The sequence below is a fragment of the Mercenaria mercenaria genome, chromosome 5 (assembly GCF_021730395.1).
Source record: "Mercenaria mercenaria strain notata chromosome 5, MADL_Memer_1, whole genome shotgun sequence".
NCBI lineage: Eukaryota > Metazoa > Mollusca > Bivalvia > Venerida > Veneridae > Mercenaria > Mercenaria mercenaria.
The window spans coordinates 12,689,954-12,714,526 of record NC_069365.1 but is presented as its reverse complement, the minus strand read 5'-3'; the positions used below and the strand labels follow the sequence as shown (position 1 = coordinate 12,714,526).

Sequence of the window (24,573 nt, the reverse complement as noted above, 5' to 3'; positions counted from 1 at the left end):
TAACTAAAATTAAATGATCTTCTTTGTATCTGTGTTTACAAAGAATGACAACTCTTCCCTCAGATATTGGTATTTAAAAAGTAATTAAAGCATGATATATCTATTAGTTTACTTCCCTTGTGCTATCTTGATCGAGTGTCATCATTTTTCACAACAAATTTGTCTACATATGAGCCATGCCATGAGAAAACCAACATACTGGGTTTGCGACCAGCATGGATCCAGACCAGCCTGCGCATCTGCGCACTCTGGTCAGGATCCATGCTGTTCGCTATCAAAGCCTATTGGAATTAGAGAAACTGTTAGCGAACAGCATGGATCCTGACCAGACGCACGAATGCACAGGCTGGTCTGGATCCATGCTGGTTGCAAACCCAATATATTATGTTGGTTTTCTCATGGCGCGGCTCAATTTTGATTTACCCTTGCTGCACTGCTTCACATGCTTTTTGTCAGCACATTTACTGAAAATCTAAGAAACTGCTTTTGAAAAAGTGCATGTCCCTTGAATGAATGGTGAAGTATTTACTGATAATTGTAATATCTGTTAACATTTGAACCTGAAACAAAAACCTGCAATGTTCATATGAAATTGTGACACAAAATTTTGCATGCTGGGTATGAAATGTCCATTTAATGTATGAAACTATACACATTGTACTTCTGAGATCATTATAATTATCGTAATTGTCTAGGACAGAGAAAAACTCTTCAATGTCCAAGCAGCTAGAATTGAAAATAAGGCTTCATATTAAAACAGTACTTCAACTAAGGAATAAGGCTTCATATTAAAATGTTTCAAAGAGGGGGCATAAAATGTTTCAAGGAGGTGGCATAAAAAAGTCAAGGAAAGGTTCTTACATAGTTTACTTCCTCTCAATGTCCTCACCACTGCATGCAGATTGAATAAATTAACTTCAGTATCTACGCCCTGTATAAAAACAGATTGACCTGGCATTCACTGTTGCATAGATTAATTCTGAAACAAGTAACAATGCTGTCAAATTATTTTTAAATTGGGCCAGCAGTTTCAGAGGAGAAGATTTTCAAGTATTCCAAAAAGCCATACAAGGAAAACTAGCCCCCCACCCCCCACTCCAAGCCCCCGCGGCTATGATTTTAAACAAAATAAAATAGTTTAAAGGAATTTAGTTGAGGGTCACCTAAGGAACACTGCTTTCAATTTCAGATCCACTCAGCAGTTTCATAAGAGAAGACTTTCAAAGTTTTCCATAAAGTCATTTACAGAAAACCAGCCCATCCCCCAGGCAGCCAAATTTTTTTTTACAAATCAACATGGCCTGAAGGAATTTTGTAGAGGGTAACATCCAAGGAACACTGCTGTCATATTATCTTAGAAATCAAGCTTTATGCATTGGGGGAGACATTGTTTTTTTACAAAAGCATCTTCTAGTTACTAACTGGATTTGATTCAAACATAAAATCAAATGGGGACAGGAGTGAAAGTCAAAGAGACACTGATGGTTGGCTGCAATTAGGATCATCTACTTGGCATGTCCAATCATCCCACTAAGTTTCAACATTCTGGGCCTAGTGGTTCTCAAGTTAAGAATTGGAAACAGTTTTCCATGTTCAGGCCCCAGTGACCTTGACCTTTCGATCAAGTGACACCAAAATCATAAGGGGTCATCTACTCTGCATGTCCAATCATCCTGTTAAGTTTCAACATTCTGAGTCGAGTGGTTTTTAAATTATTGATTGGAAAGAGTTTTCTATGTTCAGCCCCCTGTGACCTTGACCTTTGATGGAATGACCCCAAAAACAATAGTGGTCATCTACTCTGTAAGTCCTATGACCCTATGAAGTTTGAAGGTTCTAGGTCAAATGGTTCTTTTAATCAATAGGGGTCATCTACTCTGCATGTCCAATCATCCTATGAAGTTTCAACATTCTGGGTCAAGTGGTTTTCAAGTTACTGACCAGAAATGGTTTTCCATGTTCAGGCCCCTGTGACCTTGACCTTTAATACAGTGAACCCAAAATTGGTAGGGGTCATCTCATTTGCAAGACCAATCATTCTGTAAAGTTTCCACATTCTGGATCAAGTGGTTCCCGAGTTACTGACCGGAAGTGGTTTTCCATGTTCAGGCCCCTGTGACTTTGACCTTTGATCAAGTGACCCTGAAATCAATAAGGGTCATCAGTACTCTGCATGTCCAATCATCCTGTTAAGTTTCAACATTCTGGGTCAAGTGGTTCTCAAGTTATTGATCGGAAATGGTTTTCCATGTTCAGGCCCCTGTGATTTTGACCTTTAACAGAGTGACCCCATAATCAACTGGGTCATCTACTCTGCATGACCAATCATCCTATGAAGTTTCAATATTCTTGGTAAAGTGGTTCTCAAGTTACTGACCAGAAATGGTTTTCCATGTTCAGGCCCCTGTGACCTTGACATTTGATGGAGTGACCTCAAAAACAATAGGGGTTGTCTACTCCATAAGCCCTGCCATCCTATGAAGTTTGACGGTTCTAGGTCAAATGGTTCTCCGGTTATTGATCGGAAATGTAGTGTGATGGACAGACGGACGGATAGGACAAAGGCAATGAGATAGAGTGAAAGTGTATCAAAACTTTAACCTGAAATTCTAAGTAACAAGAGGGCCAAGACAGCCCTAGGTCACTCACCTGAGTAACACACCATAACAGTGTAAACATGTTTTACCTCTAGTAATTTCATGGAGACAAATATTCTGACTAATTTTCATTAAGATTGGACCATAAAACGTGGCCTCTTTTTCTTGATTTGACCTAGTGACCTGGGTTTTTTACCCCACATGACCCAGATCTGAACTTGTCCGAAATTCATGAAAACAAACATTCTGACAAAGTTTCGAGAAGACTGGAGCAAAAAAACGGCCTCTAGAGTGTATACAAGCTTTTCCTTTGATTTGACCAAGTGACCTAGTTTCTGACCCCACTTAACCCAGATTTGAAATCGTCCAAAACTTCATGATAACAAACATTCTGACCAAGTTTTATGAAGATAGAATCAAAAATGTGCCCCCTAGGGTGTAAACATGCTTATTCTTTGATTTGACCTGGTAACCTAGTTTTTGACCTCACATGACCCAGATAAAAATTCATCCGAGATTTCATGCAGACAACATTCTGACCAAGTTTCATGCACATCAAATGAAAAATGCAGCCCCTATTGCTTGCGTAAGGTTTTTCTTTGATCTTAACAGGTGACCTAGTTTTTCACCCCAGATGATCCAGATTCGAACTTGGGCTAAAGATCAGCAAGATCATCATTTTGACCAAGTTTCATGAAGATAGGGTCATAAATGTGGCCTCTGGTACGTTATCAAGCTTTTCCTTTGATTTCACTTGATGACCAAGTTTTTGACCCAACATGACCCTGATTCGAACTTGACCTAGGGATCATCAAGACAAACATTCTGACAAAGTTTCATAAAGATTGAGTCACAACTGTGGCCTCTAGAGTGTTAACAAGCTTTTCCTTTGATTTGACCTAGTGACCTAGTTTTTGAACCTACATGACCCAGTTTCAAACTCGACCTAGAAGTCATCAAGACAATCATTCTGACAAATTCTCATGAGTTTCAAGCTTAAATTGTGGTCTCTAGAGTGTTAACAAGATTTCCCTTTGATCTGGCCTAGTGACCTAGTTTTTGACCCAACATGACCCAGTTTCGAACTTGACCTAGAGATCATCAAGACAATCTTACTAAGCTTCATAAAGATTGAATCACAACTGTGGCCTCTAGAGTGTTCACAAGCTTTTCGTTTGATCTGGCCTAGTGACCTAGTTTTTGACCTCACATGACCCAGTTTTGAACATGTCCTAGAGATCATCAAGACAAACATTATGATTAACATTCTGATTAAGTGTCGTAAAGATTGAGTCACAACTGTGGCCTCTAGAGTGTTCACAAGCTATTCCTTTGATTTGACCGGGTGTCATAGTTTTTGATCCCACATGACCCAGATTCGAACTTGACCTAGCGATCATCAAGACAAACATTCTGACCAAGTTTCATAAAGATTGGGTCACAACTGTAGCCTCTAGAGTGTTCACAAGGCAAATGTTGACAGATGACGCACAACGGACGCCAACGGATGCCGGACAATGACCTGTGACAATAGCACTTTGTACTCAGGTGAGCTAAAAAAGGGGGATAATTCATGAGATATTGGTGCAAGAGTTATGGCCCTTGTGTCATATGATGTGAGTGGTGATTTTGAACAGCTATTTTAAGTTTGAATCAAATCCATTTAGTAATAACTGAGATATAGTGAAAGTGCATCAAAACTTTAACCTGAAATTCTAAGTAAATCATTAAATATTGGTGTGAGAGTTATGGTCCTTGTACCATGTGATGTGGGTGATGATGAGGAATAACTATTTTAAGTTTAAAGCAAATCAATCAAGTAATTACACAGATAAGGAGAAAAAAGAGAAAGTATAAAAAAAATTTAACCAAGGTGGGGACGCGGAAAGACGCCAACGTGAGTAGGATAGTTCTTCATAATACTTTGTATAGCTGAGCTAAAGACAACTTCAAGAAACCAGCATGATACCTTTAAAGAAGAATACAACATCTGAAGCACAATTCTTACGAAAGCAGTTGAGTGACAAGACATTAAGTCAGCCATCCCTGTACACTCTCCTATGTCTATGATAGATATGACGGTAAGCATTCACATTTTAAGATCGTATACAAAACATATTCTTTCTCTGTTCTAGCAGACAGCCATGTAAACAAGTCTATACTGAATACAAGACTAATTACATATAAGCTTTGATAATACTTTCTCCGAGAGAGATCAAATTTCTGTAACGCACCACATTCCTTTTAAGAGCAAGACAAAATCAGAAATAATTCTCAAAGAAACAGGAAAGTCAATACGTAGGGTTCTCATTTCTCCGTCTTTATTTTGTCTTCAGCTTTAACATTGATTAACTGCTATACAATCACATAATGTTCTATAATGTTGTACAATAATAGAAATAGGAAACACTGGGGAATAATTGAAAGCACTTTGTACTAATACGGAACTTCTCTCATAAAGACTGGTAGTAATGTACAGGCAACTGATGCAGACTTATTAAAACTAACAGTGTTTCTTGTTCTCTAGGAAGAATTTAAAGTTACATTATGCTGCATTTTCTTTTATGACAAAATGAACAATTACTTTACATTATTAATTAACTAAGTAATATAACTGCTCTAATACTGTATTAACTGCTATCATCAATTGAGGATTATTTAAATTGGCAATACTTTGCTTCATCTTGGCCAATACTGAATTTTCTAAGCCAATATCAGTTTCTAAGGAATTTTATTGCAGCTTTTAAAAACTATTGTGTTGGATGTCTGACTGTAGCAGTCATTACATTTCCAATTCAAGGAATGCGCTTTCCAGTTAAAAATCGAGCCTGGCACTGCGCTTACTTAGTTTTGCCCTAGAACCAGATTGTAACTTCCCTTGACTTTAGCTCAGTAACTGTTGGCAGTGATGTTTCTCAACACATAGAAAACAAGTTCAACATTAAGGTTAGTCTGACTGAGTGATCTACCTTTTTTTTTTTTAAAGTAATCATACCTATAAATGAGACCACTGTTTACACTCAGGAATCATTAAGAAAATGAAAAAAAATCTTTGACATTTCTTTTATATTTATGCAGATGTTTTTTTAAATTTTGTGTGTGCATGTGATAGTTAATATGTGTGCATAATTTTAGTTATTAACTTATTATGTCCAGTCATAGAAATCACGTAATCAATAACATTTCAGTAGATCTATGTAAACACAAAACAACATATATCTGCACATAAACAGTACTTTGTGCTAGGTTAAAAATAATACCCTACAAATGTATAAACAGACACAGTATAACTTGAACTACCACTAAATACCTGCAGTTTTTTAACATATATTACTATTACTACTCGATATTCATGACTTACAGTGGCTCTACATACTCTATTTCAATGTTGATATATTCAGCTAAGTTATATACATCTGATGAGGGGTTTCAACAAATAAAATCAAGAAAAAAGCATAGTATATCTTTAAAATTTCTTCTCCACAAGTAACAGGCAACTTCCTCTCAGTAACAAGACAGATATGACAAGAGCACTGCAATGCGGAGCAATATATGCCCGAAGGTATGACCTTTGACCCCTAAATGTGACCTTGACCTTGAAGCAAGCCATCCAAAACATGCGCTCTGCACATCGTCTCGATACGGTAAACATTTGTGTCAAGTTTCTTCGAAATCCTTCAAGGGGTTCAAGAGTTACAGAGTGGACAAACAAGAGGACCATGATGGTCCTGAATCGCTCACCTATCCCCACATGACCCAGTGTTGAACTGAGTATGACGTCATTAATTCTATTATTTGACATAGTGACCTAGTTTTTGAGCACATGTGACCTAGATATCATCAAGATAAAAAATTCTGACCAATTTTCATTAAGATCCATTGAAAAATATGGCCTCTAGAGAGGTCACAAGGTTTTTCTATTATTTGACCTAATGGCCTAGTTTTTGAAGGCACGTGACCCACTTTTAAACTTGACCTAGATATCATCAAGGTGAACATTCTCGCCAATTTTCATGAAGATCTCATGAAAAATATGGCCTCTAGAGAGGTCACAAGGTTTTTCTATTTTTCGACCTACTGACCTAGTTTTTGACCGCACATGACCCAGTTACAAACCTGACCTAGATATCATCAAGGTGAACATTCTCACCGATTTTCATGAAGATCCGTTGAGAAATATGGCCTCTAGAGAGGTCACAAGGTTTTTTCTATTTTTAGACCTACTGACCTAGTTTTTAACCCCACGTGACCCAGTTTCGAACTTGACTTAGATATCATCAAGGTGAACATTCTGACCAATAATCATGAAGATCTCATGAAAAATATGGCCTCTAGAGAGGTCACAAGGTTTTTCTATTTTTAGATCTACTGACCTAGTTTTTAACCCCACGTGACCCAGTTTCGAACTTGACCTAGATATCTTCAAGGTTAACACTCTGACTAATTTTCATGAAGATCCATTGAAAAATATCGCCTCTAGAGAGGTCACAAGGTTTTCCTATTTTTAGACCTACTGACCTAGTTTTTGACCGCACGTGACCCAGTTTCGAACTCGACCTAGATATCATCAAGGTGAACATTCTGACCAATTTTCATGAAGATCCATTGAGAAATATGGCCTCTAGAGAGGTCACAAGGTTTTTCTATTTTTAGATCTACTGACCTAGTTTTTGACCCCACATGACCCAGTTTCGAACCTGACCTAGATATCATCAAGGTGAACATTCTGACCAATATTCATGAAGATCTCATGAAAAATATGGCCTCTAGAGAGGTCACAAGGTTTTTCTATTTTTAGATCTACTGACCTAGTTTTTAACCCCACGTGGCCCAGTTTCAAACTTGACCTAGATATCATCAAGGTGAACATTCTGACCAATTTTCATGAAGATCCATTGAGAAATATGGCCTCTAGAGAGGTCACAAGGTTTTTCTATTTTTAGACCTAATGACCTAGTTTTTGACCCTACGTGACCCAGTTTCGAACTTGACCTAGATATCATCAAGGTAAATATTCTGACCAATATTCATGAAGATCTCATGAAAAATATGGCCTCTAGAGAGGTCACAAGGTTTTTCTATTTTTAGACCTACTGACCTAGTTTTTGAACCCAAGTGACCCAGTTTCGAACTTGACCTAGATATCATCAAGGTGAACATTCTGACCAATTTTCATGAAGATCTTATGAAATATATGGCCTCTAGAGAGGTCACAAGGTTTTTCTATTTTTAGACCTACTGACCTAGTTTTTGATGGCACGTGACCCAATTTCGAACTTGACCTAGATATCATCAAGATGAACATTCTGACCAACTTTCATAAAGATCCCATGAAAAATGTGACCTCTAGAGTGGTCACAAGCAAAAGTTTACGGACGCACGGACGGACGACGGACACCGCGCGATCACAAAAGCTCACCTTGTCACTTTGTGACAGGTGAGCTAAAAATAGCTAAAGGACAGACGTACCCTGCGGTCATAACATAATATGCCCCCTCAGGCGTACAATAAAGATGATATTGTACAAGTAATCTGCCCCAACTTTGTGTAAGGTGAAATCATGTAATTTTGCAGGCATGAAATTTCGTGCTTTCTATAAAAAGAACTATTTGGAAGGGATATGAATTCATGGAAGATAAAATTAAGTCATTGGGATATTATTTCTTAACCCTTACTCTGCTAAATTTCTGTAATGAACTTGTCCATCTTTCAATTTGGATAGTACCATTGACTGTTAAATCTTTCAATTTGGACAGTACCATTAACTGTTAAAAGGGGTGCATACTATAAAGATACTGACTGAATGGCGAACAGTGCAGATCATGATCAGACTGCACAGATGTGCAGGCTGATCTTGATCTGCACTGGTCGCAAAGGCAGAATCAATCGTGTTCAGCATGGTAAGGGTTAGGATTGATACATATTATGAAATCATGAAAATCAGCCCTCACAAATATTAATTTCACAGTATTTTGATTTAAATCTATAATTTAGTAAGGTGACCTTTTTGCTTTTTAAGAAATAACCAGAACTAAACCTTGCAATTCCTAGAAGTCAAAACAGTGACTGATGCAGAATTTCTGCCGTTAGAAAAGGTTTAAAAGAAAACATCAAACTTACCACCGACTCTTCATTTGCCAGGAACACATGACACTCAAAGTCGCTGTATAGGCTCTGTCGTCTCAGGTACGCAAAGCAACGTGGATCTTGGTGGGTTTTAGCGAATCTCGATAAAGTATGAAGATTATGTTCAAACACTGACTCAATCTGTTCTAAACCTTCATATGCCATTGCTTTCAGGGAACTTTTATGGACCTGAAGTTGAACTTCTTTGAATGTATCTCTACTACGTCTCACCTCACCCATCACCCATGGCATGGCTGTCTGAGGTGGGAATCTTCGATCTAGGTGTGAGCTTCCCAAATATATCACAACAAATTTGGGATGTTCATCTTCTGTACCATTTACCTTAATTTCAGGTTCACTCTCATTTAATCTATCAGTATCAGTGTCTGTTTTTTCTGTCTCCATTTTGTCAATATCCTTTTTGACAGAATTCTCATTTCCAGCCTTTATGTCACCATAGTTACCGGTACTATTTTTGTTCCTTTCCTTCACAACCTTTGCCTCCATGTATGCTGAGCACAGATGCACAACCTCCGATGACCCACATATTGGACACACCGACGTCACATCAGAAGATGACATGGTTTATATGATGTAGAATGTAAGTCCAGTTTGTCACCACAGCCATTCATTCAACCTTCATTTTACAACCATACACTGCAAAGAAAGAGAAAACACTGCAATTTAAAATGTAACTCCAATATTTGATAATTATTAATATTATGTCACATTTATATCACTCTTCTCATGTATACATTAAAAAATGATACATTTGTATGCCCTTTATTTATCAATTCATAAGAAAGGCACAAATAATGTACACAATGAAACAGAAAACAAAAAGATATTAAATATGTATATTCTAATCACCCACATTTTCCGCACTATCTTAAGTTTATGGAAATTATTGTTCTTCACATGTCAAAAAGTAAACACCACTGAATATAAATCAAATTGAAACCTGGCAATGACATTCTATTTACAGCTTAATTAAAATGTGTTCTCAATCAAATTACACATAAATTAACTGTAGCTTTTCTTCCAACAAAAAATCACCCCTTCCTTTTTCGTAGGAGTATGTCACCACAATGTAAAACACAGATATTGACTATTCTCAGAAAGTCAGAAAGTATCCAATTCAACTGCTATATGAAGGCAGCAGGATATATGATGTGTAAAGGAAGTATCACCAAGAAAAACAAATTCCCTGTCTTGTGCAAAGAAATGAGAAGTGATTTTTTCGAAAATCTTATTACCATCCTTCAATAGTTGTGAATCTCTATACATTTTTTCTTAGTAACAAATATTCATATCATCTATCTATGCATAAAACTACTTACAGACCATAAATGAACTAGAGTTTTAGAGATGACAGTGCAGTTTACTCGATTTTCAATGCTTTATAGCAAAATAGGGCATAATTCTGAGGAAACTAGTTATCTCTGCAGTGAGCAAAACTCTCATAGATGTACATGATGGTGTTGGACAACAGTCTGAATAAAATCAACATAGAAATAACAGAGCTAAAGTGCATCAATACTTAAGTACAGCAGACATTGTATTTAAATGACCACCCAAGGGACTACAAGAATGTGGTTGTTAAATAGAATAGTCTGTTAATAAAATTTGCTAAAATACCAGATTATGAATGTCCCTTTATGCTCAGTTGCAAAAATAATTATTTTAAACATGTTTTGCAATCTTGTGGTGTATAAGTCTTATTTTGCAACTATATTCCTACAAGAAATATTACAGGAGATAGTTTGTGTCTGCATTGTTTGCTTCACAAAATCATGTGAAGTGCATGCTGTGTCTAAAGACTCCAGCCTGAGGTGTCTGGTAATCAATTTCTCTATGAATTAAGGATTTTCATTGGAAGAATTACCAGTATTACACTATACTTTACACTAAAATACACCTGATCAATATTTGTGCTAAAAAAAGCTACTGCTTATAAGAATTACGTTACTGTTGCTATTTAAATGTGTTCTAAAGTTGTTGCTGGCAGTCCAGTTGTGCGGAGACAAATATATTGTAAAACAGAAGTTTCAAAGATGGTAGCAAAGGTGAAATGATGTATTAGAGGATTTGGTTCGCAGGAAAAACTAGAAATGTTCGACAGTCCTCTTTAATATGTTAACCAGATATTGTATGATGATGAAGCAAATATCCAAGTTTATTATATACCTATATAAATTCTGTAAAAAAATTGGCTTGTATTTTACAATTAAATATGAACAGGCAGAAAAAAGTCTGTATTGTACCTTTTAAATTCCATATTGTACCTTCCGTATTGCATGCTGCCGGACTATTTTCATTAATATGCATGACCTGACACAGTTCTATAAATAGCACACATAAAAACTTCATTTAGTTCCATTTTAATATCGATAAACATTGAAGATTTCATTCAATAACAAAACAAGAAACAAAAAGGTAGAGGTATATGATAATAGGGTCATTATAACAGTTGCTAGACCTGGGATTTTGTATTTGGCTTGAGTGGATTTTTGCCAGATCGGATCTCACGAGGCATGCAAGATCGAGCTACTTATAATAACCCTATTTTAAGGACCTGACCAACATGATATTCACATATCACCTTAGTCAGTTCCACAGGCTTGGATATAAACTGATATCATCAATTCAGAAATAATTTTATTTTATGACTTCACAGAAATACTTAAACTCGCGCAGTATTTTGGAGAAAGAAGTTACTTGTGTAAGTATATACTAGTAAGTTTGCCATTATCAAATTTGTCCCACTTCTACTTTTACTTCTTGAAGTACATTAATTTTATTAAAGGTGGTTAATCAGATTTTGATCAAGTAATTGATTAGTTCTGGCTACCATAACTTAACTGACGCTGTTTTTATTTTCTGATGGTCGCGTCAATTAAGTTATGGCAAAACCCCATTTGGTTAACTAACCAGTGTCAAACTGCAACATCTCGCACAGTCTCTCGTGAGAAACTGATGACGTCATGCAAAAGTTCAGAGCACATGGTTATTTTTGAAAATCAAGATCAAAATTTTGCATATTTATGAATTTAATTTAATCATAAACATAACCATTTTCGATAAAGTTCATAAAAACATACCTTAGAAGGTTTAAGTTCTCAGAAAAGGTCAATAAATAACGATTCTATACCGCCTATTGGTTTTCAAAATGAAGAGTACCCTGATCAGGTAACAACTGCAATGGCAGACAAAATATTGCAGACAGGGGTACCCATTTGAAACTTGTGTGTATAACTTGTGTTCAAATTATGATGCATGGATTATTTTATGTCAGATCAAAAGAAAAATGGTTTGAAATATTTTAAAGTAGTATTTTAAAGTAAATGGTGAGTCTATTGCATTTGATTTGATGAAATTATAGCGTGACAGACTTCTGGCATGATTTCTGGCTAGGATTCAGTACGGGACTCGTTTCAGCTCAGAGATCCGCAACAGCATATAAACATCTCTAAGCTGAAATTTTCTAGCTAGTAATTGATTTGGTCGAAAGTTTAACCAATGATCCTTTACACGTATGTGTGTTCACTGACTGCTCAATACATGTTAAAATTTCACTGTAGGTATTTTTAAAATTTGATTTTCCTATCATGATTGCCCAACCAAGTTATTTTAGCATATCTATATATTTAATAAACACAGGGTCCACGCTTTTAGGCGATGTGAGCGAAGTGGTAGGCTTTTTTATGACTTCGCTCTGTTTGTACAATCACTGAGTACAGAAAAGTGAAAAACAAGTCACTCTGAAATCCGGCGCCCGAGGCTGTTATCATACATGTGTATATCACATCTATCCACTTCTGATCAGCTTGTAAAAACATTACATAATCAATTAGCGTAAACTTATCCCGTTACAGGTAGTGAACTTCACCTGTCAACAAAGTATGCTCCGCCTACCACCGAATATCGTTACGATGGTTTTTACTAGTCGAAAACTTTGGAAATACCAATGAAACGAGGCGAAATAAATTGCCTTTAATTGATTTTGTGCATCAACGATAAACACTGTGTGCATCAAGTGTGAAAACAAACTACTAAAAACTGTCAAAAGTTAGGTTGAAAAACAATAACAAAAGTATGTTGGCGCAAGAGAAAGTAGCTGATTAAAGGATAACTAGAAGATGCTTTTGTAGAAAAGCGCATGTCTCCCATGTTCAGGCCCCTGTGACCTTGACCTTTGATCGAGTGACCCCAAAATCAATAATAATAATAATAATAATAATAATAACGACTTTATTTATAGTGGATAACATATTTGGCTATGCCAATTTACAATATGGTCCACGTGGACAATAGTGGTCAACTGGTCATCTACTCAGCATGTCCAATCATCCTAATAAGTTTCAACATTCTGGGTCAAATGGTTCTCAAGTTATTGATTTGAAAGAGTTTTCTACGTTCAGCCCTCTGTGGCCTTGACCTTCAATGGAGTGACCTCAACAACAATAGGGGTCATCTACTCTGTAAGTCCTACCATTCTATAAAAGTTCCAGGTCAAATGGTTCTCAAGTTATTGACTGGAAATGGATTTTCATGTTCTGTCCACTGTGACCTTGACCTTCAATAAAGTGACCCCCAAAATCAATAGGGGTCATCTACTCTGCATGTCCAATCATTCTATGAAGTTTCAACATTCTGGGTCAAGTGGTTCTCAAGTTATTGAGAGGAAATGGTTTTCCATGTTCAGGTCCCTGTGACCTTGACCTTTAACTGAGTGACCCCAAAATCAATAGGGGTCATCTACTCTGCATGTCCAATCATCCTATTAAGTTTCAACATTCTGGGTCAAGTGGTTCTCAAGTTATTGATTGGAAAGAGTTTTCCATGTACACCCCCCTGTGACCTTGACCTTTGATGGAATGACCCCAAAACCATTACAGGTCACCTATTCTGTAAGTCCTATCACCCTATGAAGTTTGAAGGTTCTAGGTCAAATGGTTCTCAAGCTATTGACCGAAAATGGATTTCCATGTTCTGTCCACTGTGACCTTGACCTTTAATAGAGTGACCCCAAAATCAATAGGGGTCATCTACTCTGCATGTCCAATCATCCTATAAAGCTTTAACGTTCTGGGTCAAGTGGTTCTCAAGTTATTGATCGGAAATGGTTTTCCATGTTCAGGCACCTGTGACCTTGACCTTTAACAGAGTGACCCCAAAAAACATAGGGGTAATCTACTCTGCATAACCGATCATCCTATGAAGTTTCAACATTCTGGGTCAAGTGGTTCTCAAGTTATTGATTGGAAAGAGTTTTCCATGTACACCCCCCTGTGACCTTGACCTTTGATGGAGTGACCCCAAAACCATTACGGGTCATCTACTCTGTAAGTCCTATCACCCTATGAAATTTGAAGGTTCTAGGTCAAATGGTTCTCAAGCTATTGACCGACAATAAATTTCCATGTTCTGTCCACTGTGACCTTGACCTTTAACAGAGTGACCCCAAAATCAATAGGGGTCATCTACTCTGCATGTCCAATCATCCTATAAAGTTTTAACGTTCTGGGTCAAGTGGTTCTCAAGTTATTGATCGGAAATGGTTTTCCATGTTCAGGCACCTGTGACCTTGACCTTTAACAGAGTGACCCCAAAAACCATAGGGGTCATCTACTCTGCATAACCGATCATCCTATGAAGTTTCAGCATTCCGGGTCAAGTGGTTCTCAAATTATTGATCGGTAATGGTTTTCCATGTTCAGGCCCCTGTGACCTTGACCTTTGATGGAATGACCCCAAAAACAATACTGGCCGTCTACTCCATAAGCCCTGCCACCGTATTAAGTTTGAAGGTTCTAGGTCAAATGGTTCTCCAGTTATTGATCGGAAATGAAGTGTGACGTATGGAAGGAAGAATATGTCTCCCCCAGTGGGGGGGCGGGGGAGACATCATTATTTGGTAACTACTGCATAAATACAGTTTTACTGCATATCATTTGATTACATGCTCACTGTGTGTGTTTGTATTTGATGCTTGGCATTTTGTACTTATAAATAAAATATGTGTTGTTTTGAAATGTTACTCCTTTGTGTTGTACCATCATAACAGTAGTATACAATGTAATTAATGACTATTTTGACTCGCAGCCTCACTACTTCCTGTTCTGAGAAATGCAATAGAGGCTGTATTTTTCAATTGATCTTCATGAAGTTTGGTCAGAATGATTGCCTTGATGAAATCTAAGTCTTGTTTGAATATGGGTCATCTGGGATCAAAAACTAGGTCACTAGGTCATATCAAAGAAAATTCTTGTCATATCAAAGAAAATTCTTGTTTAAACTCAAAAGACGACATTTTTAGTCCAATCCTAATGAAAATTGGCCAGAATATTTGTTTTCATGAAATCACTAGGTCAGACATGTTTACACTGTTATGGTATGTTTCTCAGGTGAGCGACCTAGGGCCATGTTGGCCCTCTTGTTTGTTTGTGATGCTCATAGCTAAAAAAATATATGGCCTAGAATAATGAATCCTTTATATAAAATGTTTGTTGAGGCTATACCCCCTTAAGACTGCAAACATTTGAATTATTGCCCCTTATTTTTGACAAAATTAATGTACCAGTGGGGGCACACCTGATATTCTAGCTATAAATAGCTAGGTTAAGCTATATAGCTACTTTGTGATTTTCTGGGACCTGTTTAATGTCATTTAAAAAATTGTACCTAAAAAAGGTTCACTGTGTTTGATACTCAAATACTCATTTTCCATCCTTGCAACAGAGCGTGTTATGCTACATAATTTTGAACTCTCTTTAAAAACTAGCTAATTTAAATTGCTGAGAAAGCCTGCTTTTGATTTGATTATCAGCATTCTTGCACATCATGCAGTGATAATTCAAGGCCACTATATACTTTATTGCAGTGAGAACAAATCCATGTAGTTTTAAATTTCTTGTGTTTATTCGCTTATAACTAATAATACTTCCACATTGCACGAGAAAACCAAAACAAAACAACTATAAAATTGAACATATATTTTATTCATTTCAGTCAGATATGAATTGATTAAAATAGAGGGACAACAGGCCTGAACACCAGTTAGGTTTTAACTGTATTTATTTATAGATCTACTAGTTTCGGTTCTCCGTGAACCTTCATCGGGATATTAATGTATAGCTTTGGAATTCATTTATTTCCAATCTATGAACAAACCAAGATAGGTAAAGGGAGGTATTAAGAATTTTACAAACCTGCATTTCTCTTGAATTTTGGCTAAATATGTAATAATGTAAATATTTGACAAATATAATACAGTAGTTCTTATAGTTATGTAATTTCTTCAGCATTGTAAGTATGTTTTACCTAATGACCTACTTTTTAACCCCAGATGACCCATATTCAAACTCAACCTAGATTTCATCAAGGCAATCATTCTGACCGAATTTTATGAAGATCAATTGAAAAATACAGCTATCGCATACACAATGTTTTTCTTTGATTTGACCTAGTGACCTAGTTTTTGACCCTAGATGACCCATATTCAAACTTTATCTAGATTTCATTAAAGCAATCATTCTGATCAAAATTCATGAAGATCAATTGAAAAATACAGCCTCTATCGCATACACAAGGTTTTTCTTTGATTTGACCTAGTGACCTAGTTTTTGACCCCAGATGACCCATTTTCGAACTTGGCCTAGACTACATCAAGGTAATGATTCTGACAAAATTTCATGAAGATCAGTTGAAAAATACAGCCTCTATCGCATACACAAGGTTTTTCTTTGATTTGACCTAGTGACCTAGTTCTTGACCCTAGATGAACCATTTTCAAACTTGGCCTAGATTTCATCAAGGTAATCATTCTGACCAAACTTTATGAAGGTCAATTGAAAAATACAGCCTCTATCGCATACACAAGGTTTTTCTTTGATTTGACCTAGTGACCTAGTTTTGAACTTAGATGACCCATTTTCGAACTTGGCCTGGATTTCATCAAGGTAATCATTCTGACACAATTTCATGAAGATCAGTTGAAAAATACAGCCTCTATCGCATACACAAGCTAAATGTTGACAGACGACAAACAGACGATGGACGCTGGACTTCACGCGATCACAAAAACTCACATTGCTCAGGTGAGCTAAAAATCCACTATTTTGGCTATTTCAAGGGCCGTAACTCTGTAACTAGTGCTAAAATCTCAAGAAGAATACCAAGTGTGCAAGGTCACATCATGATAAAGACTCATGCGAGGTTTCAGGAATTTACATCAAATACTTTTTGAGCTAGGCACGTCATTAGGTGAAAATGTATATTTTTGACTATTTCAGGTGCCATAACTTTGGAAATAGGGGGGAGGAGCCAGACGTAAAAATAGGAGGTGCGCAAGTGGTTCATACCAAATACTTTTTAAGCTAGGCACGTCACAAACTTTTTTCAGACGGCAGACGGACGCATGGATGGACAAGACCAAATCTATATGTCCCCACCTCTCATAGTTGGGGCACAAAAACATTTTGTTTGTGGTAGCAATCATCGTTGCTTAAGACAAATTTATTAATGACTTATCGCAGAAATTCGCAACATGTATTGAAACTGAAACTGCATAGATCTCTGTTCTTTGTGACTGTCTTTTGCCTCATAAACAATTTGGATGGGATAATAAATGTTTTATATTTGATACCGACATATATTAAACAATTGTTATTGGTTTTATAGCTATTTCTCGCTATATAATAGCTAGTATGGTGTTCTTGTTGTCGATATCCTGGTTTTGATTTACTTTTAGGGGAAGGGGGTCGGTGCCCTTTGGAGGGGGAAAAAACGACATAAATCTAAGAAAAGGGGAATTAGTGTTGAAATAACAAACAAGAGCTGTCACTAATGGTGACAAATGCCCCCGCAGTGCCTTGACCTTTGACCTGGTGACCCCAAAGTCAGTAGGGGTCGTGTACTCAATAAGTACTATCAGCATGTGAAGTTTGAAGGTCCTGGGTGCAGTAGTTCGCAAATAAAGTGCCTTCATGCAAAAAGCTAATGTTGTGACGAACGAACGAATGAACTGACGGACAGTTGAAAACTTATATGCCTCCCTTCCGGGACATAAAAACACAGTTTTGTTTAACATGTATTAAACAGATATGTTCAATCTCTCTGTTTTTCTGAGAAGTGATCAACCACTTGATATCTTCCCTTTGGGTTAAAAATGGCCCTGCCCAGGGGGCACTTGGTTTAAATAGACTTGTACAGGAAAAAAACCTTTAAAAAAATTCTTGTCTGAACCATAAGGCCCAGAGCTTAGATATTTAGTAAGTGGCATGCTTTAGTGGTTCTCACTCTCATCCATCAGAGGTTTGTCAAAACCCAGAGATGAACCTCTGATTTTATTTATATTGTTTATTTGGTGCGCATACGCATTCGTAATTATTACCAGGAGTAGTTTCAGCCAATCATTGTTCCCCGCTTTTTGGCATGCTGAATTGATACTTCAAACAACAAGTGTAAGCAATGTACTTGCTAACGACAGATAAAGACGATATTGCATGATTGCGATTAATGAAGATTTATTCCTGTAATTCGATGTAAAACAAGTAGCTGCGTTCAATAAACACTTGATGCCCCCGGTGGCATCCTTGTCAATATAAAGCAACCTAAGTCCAAAACAAGGTCAAGTTCAAGGTCAAGGTCAAACTGAGGGCAGGTGATGTCTGAAGATTAGGAATGGTGACAGGTTACATCTGCATTAGTATCAAGTCATTCTAGTTAGGGGTATTGATGCTAGAAGAAACGGTCCCATTTGGTTAACCTCATACGGTCGGACGAATGGACAGGACAATCACTATATGCCTCCCGCATCAGTAGATGCTGGGGGCATAAAAATTTACCTTAAGAAATAATAATATTCCTCGTAAGTCGGCATCAATATTGGAAAGGACGCGGTCACGCTGTTCACGGACGATTTTGACTGGTTCGCTACGATTTATCGCAAAACGATGCTGATTGGCTGAAACATTTTACCTGTAATGTAATCAAGCCACAAATATCGGTGAAATGTGCCAGAGGTTCATCAGGGGAACCATGGTAGACCTCTGGTATGCAAGAATGGTGGTTCTCTATCAAGACTGTTCCACAGAAAACGTGTTAGGCTTACTTTAATTTAAATTAAAAATACAGCGAGTGTACCTTGCTTGAATACGATATCAATCCTTTTGCGTACTCCCGACGATGATTACTTTATTTTTTGCCTTCAAGAATTCGTATTGTGCGACATAATGAAGCGCTTCGATGATAATGATTTAACAAGGGAAGTTACTCATGTAATATGTGTGTTGATGTAAACAAAACGTGAGATATCTAAGTATCACGGTGGACTGTTTTAACTATATAAAAATTAACAATATGTAGTGAACTATGATTCAACTGACTGGAGATTTGTTTTTAATTTTTGGAAGGGAATTTTATCACCAAGAAGGAGAATTACAGCTAATTTGTGACTTTTCTGGGACCTGTTCAATAATATGCATGAAATCGCCCATTTACTCCATGCGAAGACCACACAACAACAGCCCTTTAAAATATGTGTAAAAATAGATTTTTTTTGTTATAACAATGTGTTTCTTATTTTGTTATGTGTTTCTTAGACACTTTGTAAAAACCGAATGTTGCCTAATATGAATGTATAGTACGGGTAATATGTTACACGGATTAAGAATAACCAACGGTTAAGTATTCTACCTGTGTGAAATTTGTACTGGCAGCACAGGTTTCACCCTGCAAAGGTTAAATGAACAGTGGCATGAAAAGTACTAAAGGAAGCTCAGAACATCAACTAAATGCTCTTACATTTCCTACAAATACATTCATCAGTTCAGTGCCGTTAAATGATTAATGGTATACAAAAAATTTACTAGTGCATTTATAACACTCCGATGCACGAATTCCTTGCGGTGTCAGCAAAGAATAATAAGCACTATATTCTTCAGTACAGTCGTGCATAATTTTTTTACCATAACCAAATTGCTACCTACAATTTTATAGACATAAAACACTAAAATAGAAATGCATATTACCAATCGATCAGCTGTCTTCCATGTTATGACGTCATGTTCATGATGTTGTCGTAAATTAATTACAGTAACTTTCGAAAGTGACCACGTTTTAATATGCAACTTTCAGTTTTAGAAAATGGAATTGGCAACTTCACAACGAGGACAATAGATCACACAGCAAAAGTAAACTTTCATAATAAATACCTATTGTACGACATATATCAAGAAGCAACATGCAGCGGACTACTTTGCGACAGTGACCGGCAAAATCGAAAACAGAGATGTCAGGTGATAAAAAACAACGTTGGGTGCCTTTGGAATCAAACCCAGAGGTATGACAGTTTTTGTAAAACGTTAAAATAATTGTATTTGACAAATTCTTAATGTATTTGTCAGTGCTTAATGGCTCCTTTTCTCTATTTCAGGTCCTGAACAAGGTGAGTCAACGGTCCAGACCATATCCTCGCGTGACCAGTTTTGACGCCCTTAAGGAATTATTTGTCACCTTACAGTGCTAATACCTAATTTCAATTAATAAATGACTTATTCAGATTTAACAAACCTTGAACTAAAGAAAGATATTACAATCTAGCCAAATTATCCATTTATTTTTCATTGAGCTGACATATTCAGCCATGCATGAAAGCAGCCATATTTGTTGAGAGGGACCTGAAACGACGCCTCTGATTGGTTGCCTTATTATATCTTTATAACACAGTGTTGGATCAAGTACAAGATAAATGTGATGGGCAACCTGTCTCTGCAATATGTAAACACATAAATAAATGGGTTTTTTTTAAATTTATTTTTTATGTTTACCTCATAGTTACAACATAGTTATACAAACATGTACATGATTTAACTATATTAACTTGTTTTACTGTTCATTTACTCTTCAGTAGAACAGTGTTTACATAAAAATTCATTCAGGTTGGGGAGTAACATCTGTACTTCCTCTGTGGAACCTGAAATAAATAAATCATATTTAAACTAACTCATCCCCAACCATTCATGCAACTACCGGCTGTATACATCCAATTAAATTTCAATTAATAGTATTATAACGCACTTAACAGACATAGCGCGTACCATATGCTTAAGGGTGAAAAAAATACAAAAATAGACTAGCTTGTCACATGACTGTCACGTGACCAAATAAAGAAAACAATGAGCGTAGCAGACGGAGGCCATGGATTTTCCCACGCTCATTTTTGCAAAGAAAATAGCTTTAAAAGTTTAAGAAATTTTTGCATTAGCTAAAACAGGTAAAAATCTAATGGATTAGATCAAATTTGATAATTCTTACCTTTGCATCCTTCACTTTCCATATAATGTTCGGAAGCGATAGATATACGTGTGTACTGTAGTAATGTGTATAGTAAGTGACGTCAGCGATGTCGCTTGTGCGATCAGGAAAGAAAACAAAGATGGCGTCAAAATAGGTCATCGTCAAAACAGGACGATAGTTGAACAGTTGCCAGTGCGAAGAATAACATCATTACATGTGAATGGTTTCAGTAGTGATTGAGTACATACTTAGAGCAATAATATGGTTTCTGTATATGTTGTGATAATGTTAATGGCCTTTCTTTCCCTAGTTTTGGCTACGATAACAGTAGCCCTACTCATTTGGCTTAGGAAGTGTCTAGCCCTCCGTTAACTTGACGCCTACCCTGCATTCTAGCCGTCCGGTACCGGACGGCTAGCAAGTCTTCAGGGGTTTTTCTAGCTGTCCGGTAATAGATTTCCTAATGAATAAGTAATGATACCTGTTATTTACTAAAGATGTCGATACTTATCTGCAAACAAAATTTTGTGTGAATACATACTAAATCAGGGTTTCCACTGGCCCTAATATTTTTTCAGCCACAAAATATCGAAGTCAGTGACCAGGTTTTTTTTTCCTTATATAAGCGGGACCAAGAAACGGTACTGTTCCCAATGCCAAAAAGTGTCTATTTTTCCCAATCGTCAGTAAAAAAATTCCCAATGACAATCCAAAAATTAAAACTGAAAGTAAATCGGCCACAACATCCACCGCATTGTGTATTTTACAACTGCATAAATTTTACATGCACCAAATTGTGTTTTTTTACAACTGCGTTAATTTTATAGGTGCCGAATACCAGTCAGGGGTGTAACTGTTTCAAGTTATCGCAGTTTATAACCCATTTGAGTTATTGCTTATACTTTCATAACTTGTTTCAGTTATCATAAAATATTACAAAGCCCTCCTGTGCCAATTCCTCATTTTGAATGAGACTTATGCAATTATTTCCTGAATCCATGAACTTTTATCTTTCCAGGTATGCAGTAAAAAATTTACGCAAGGCTGATAAAGGTTTACGCAGAAGTTTTAAAGCTATAAAACTCTTAACATCCCATTATGCTTATCAGGTCATGATCAGACTAAAAGAGAATTTTATTAACCACAGTTTGGTACTAATTTCACTTTAAAGGTCACTTTGTGAGAACAGCAAAAAGACTTTTTTTGAATAACTTAACTATATTTTATAACTAATACAGGTTATAAAATGCTTGAAAAAGTAACTGAAATAGGTTACATAACTTAAAACAGTTACACCCCTGACTGAATACTGTCCATCTGTGTTCACACTCAGACATTTCGTAAGTACCGATGTAAATGAATGCGGGATTGAGGACGAAACAGATTATTAGTAGGTTATTGGAGGTACGATTGTTACTTGCATCAATTCCCGTTTTACTGATAAAGTGTCAAACAACAGCAAATTGCTACCAAAAAAGATAAAGGAAATGAAGAAAGAAGTCAATGAAATGCTTTCAAAACTACAGAATGTTCAAGAAGAAGAAGGTGCGTTGCCAAGCAATTAAGGGGAAAGAGAGGTCTGTCACTGTTGGTCTGGCTAACTGCCATTCCCATGAGTGAATCTACACATAGTCATTCATCCTCACAATGTCATGAGGTGTTATAGAAAAGACCAAGACTGCTAAAAACAGAGATATTGCTCTGTAAAATGATATTTGAATGACTGTATTAATGATGAAACAGAGTTTAGAGCCTTTCAGTTGTTACATTGAATTAATTACTATAAATTGTGCTTTATGGAAATTTCCCAATTTGACAAAAAACGATGTGATTTTTCCCAATTGCACGGGTACCGTACCCTTCCCAAAATACTGGGGAAAAAACCTGGTGACGCATTGGGTGTGTGGGGGATGGGGGGAGCGTGCAGGGGGTGTATTCTCCAACACACAGTGCATGTTGCAACAATTTTTCATTTTTATAGTTATTTCAATATTTAATTGTTAAAACTCTTATTGCGGGGTCAGGGGGCTCTCCCCCTGGAAATTTTTGAAATGGTGGCATCTGGTGCTTTTTTAGGTCCAAAATTTTGAGTAAATGGAGGGGTTAGTATCCTCTTGATGAGGGGGGTCAGGGGTCTTTCGCCAGGCCTGGTAATTTTTGAAATACAGGCATGAAATTTTTGCCTCTGGTGCATTTTTAGGTCCAAAATTTTGAGGTAATGGAGGGGTTAGTACCCTCTTTATTGGGGTGGGGCTTCCCCCCTGGATAATTATGAAATACAGGTATGGAATGGTGGCCTTTGGTGTGTTTCTTGGTCTAAATTTTGAGAAAATATTATTATTATTCGTTTGCCAAAATAGTAGGGTACTTCTCAGCAAACTTCAGGCTGTGGGTTTGGTGCTCAAGCCCCTGAAGCCAGCCTTGAAATTAAATTTCAAATAAAAGGGCTTTATAAATCAAACAGTCTGATGCAAGATTAGAGTCTAATAGAGATATACATGTTGTTGAATTTTGCATATGACAATTTGTTTTTAAATTAAAAATACATTTGCATAGGTAGGTTTTCTATGATTGACCAGAATTAATCGGAAATTGGGATCGCGAAAATGTGTGACAAACAAAAAAAAGGCAATCAAGACGAGCATTATTTATAAAATAAAAATTGATAACTTATTTTCTATGACAAGAGTTAAGTTTTACCATTGATTTCTGCTTGTTTATCGTTCATTGGAATTTGCCAAAATCAATCTACGATCATGATTTAAAACTTACTGGAAATTATCGCGGATGTCCTGTCAGACGTTCATTCCTAAGTTTTGCTACAAAATATAACTTTGAAATGGCTACTTTGATACATGCGGGGCGAAGCAGTTTGGCTGGGGTATGCATCTGAATTCGGTGTCAGTTTGCAGCAGACATTGCCCAGGAGTGCCAATGTCTCGCAATAAGATGGAAGGTGTGTAGCGGTTCTCGTGTTGGATGGCCTCGGTAGCTCCATTGGTAGAGCGTTAGCACGGTAAGCCGAAGATTTGAAGCCTGCCCTCTTAGCTCAGTAGGGAGAGCGTTGGTCTACGGATCGTGGGTTCGCGAGTTCGATCCCCGGGCGGGACGTATATTCTCCGTGACATTTTGATAAAAGACATTGTGTCTGAAATCATTTGTCCTCCACCTCAGATAATTCATGTGGGGAAGTTGGCAGCTTAGAGAACAGGTTTGTACTGGTACAGAATCCAGGAACACTGGTTAGGTTCACTGCCTGCCGTTACATGACTGAAATACTATTGAAAAACGGCGTTGAACCCAAAACAAAACAAAACAACAAAAAAATAAGCCGAAGGTTCGAGGTTCGAGTCTCAGTCATGGCTGCACATTTTTCCTGAGACTGTTACAGCAGAAACAAAACACAAAATATACATTCGTGAAATGTCAGCGAGGCAAGTTTATGCTTTTATGTCAACATAAATTCATTATCAGAGATGTAATCATTACAAATACTTTGTACATGTACCAGAAAACTTTCCCAACGGATTTCATTAGGGATTTCCTAACA

At 36.9% G+C, this 24,573-nt stretch overlaps 2 protein-coding genes across 3 annotated transcripts in view; one reads left to right on the top strand and one right to left on the bottom strand.

The window, feature by feature from the left end:
- Nucleotides 1-1,918: 1,918 nt before the first annotated feature.
- LOC128556871 (uncharacterized) lies at nt 1,919-19,783 on the bottom strand. Its single transcript, XM_053542696.1, has 3 exons — nt 19,757-19,783; nt 8,718-9,400; nt 1,919-2,142 (listed from the first exon to the last, which is right to left on the bottom strand). Exons 2-3 carry the CDS (start codon nt 9,303-9,305, stop codon nt 2,035-2,037), a joined length of 696 nt encoding a protein of 231 aa, XP_053398671.1. The 5' UTR covers nt 9,306-9,400; nt 19,757-19,783; the 3' UTR covers nt 1,919-2,034.
- A 163-nt stretch (nt 19,784-19,946) lies between these two features.
- The window catches only part of LOC123556473 (ubiquitin carboxyl-terminal hydrolase-like), a 78,978-nt gene continuing 74,351 nt past the window's right edge, over nt 19,947-24,573 (top strand). The window contains exons 1-2 of one of the 2 annotated variants that reach the window (XM_045347219.2): nt 19,947-20,067; nt 20,161-20,172. In XM_045347219.2, coding sequence (XP_045203154.2) covers nt 20,017-20,067; nt 20,161-20,172 — 63 coding nt within the window. In that variant the 5' untranslated portion in view covers nt 19,947-20,016. The remainder of the gene's footprint in view (nt 20,068-20,160; nt 20,173-24,573) is intronic. The other variant, XM_053542694.1, reaches the window with a different exon arrangement.

Coding starts and splice junctions, on each gene's coding strand:
- LOC128556871 (XM_053542696.1), bottom strand. CDS start 9,305: ATGTCATCTTCTGATGTGACGTCGGTGTGTCCAATATGTGGGTCATCG. Junction 2,143..8,717: donor TGGCAAATGAAGAGTCGGTG/GTAAGTTTGATG, acceptor TATTGATTTCAG/GGTCACTTGATCAAAGGTCA.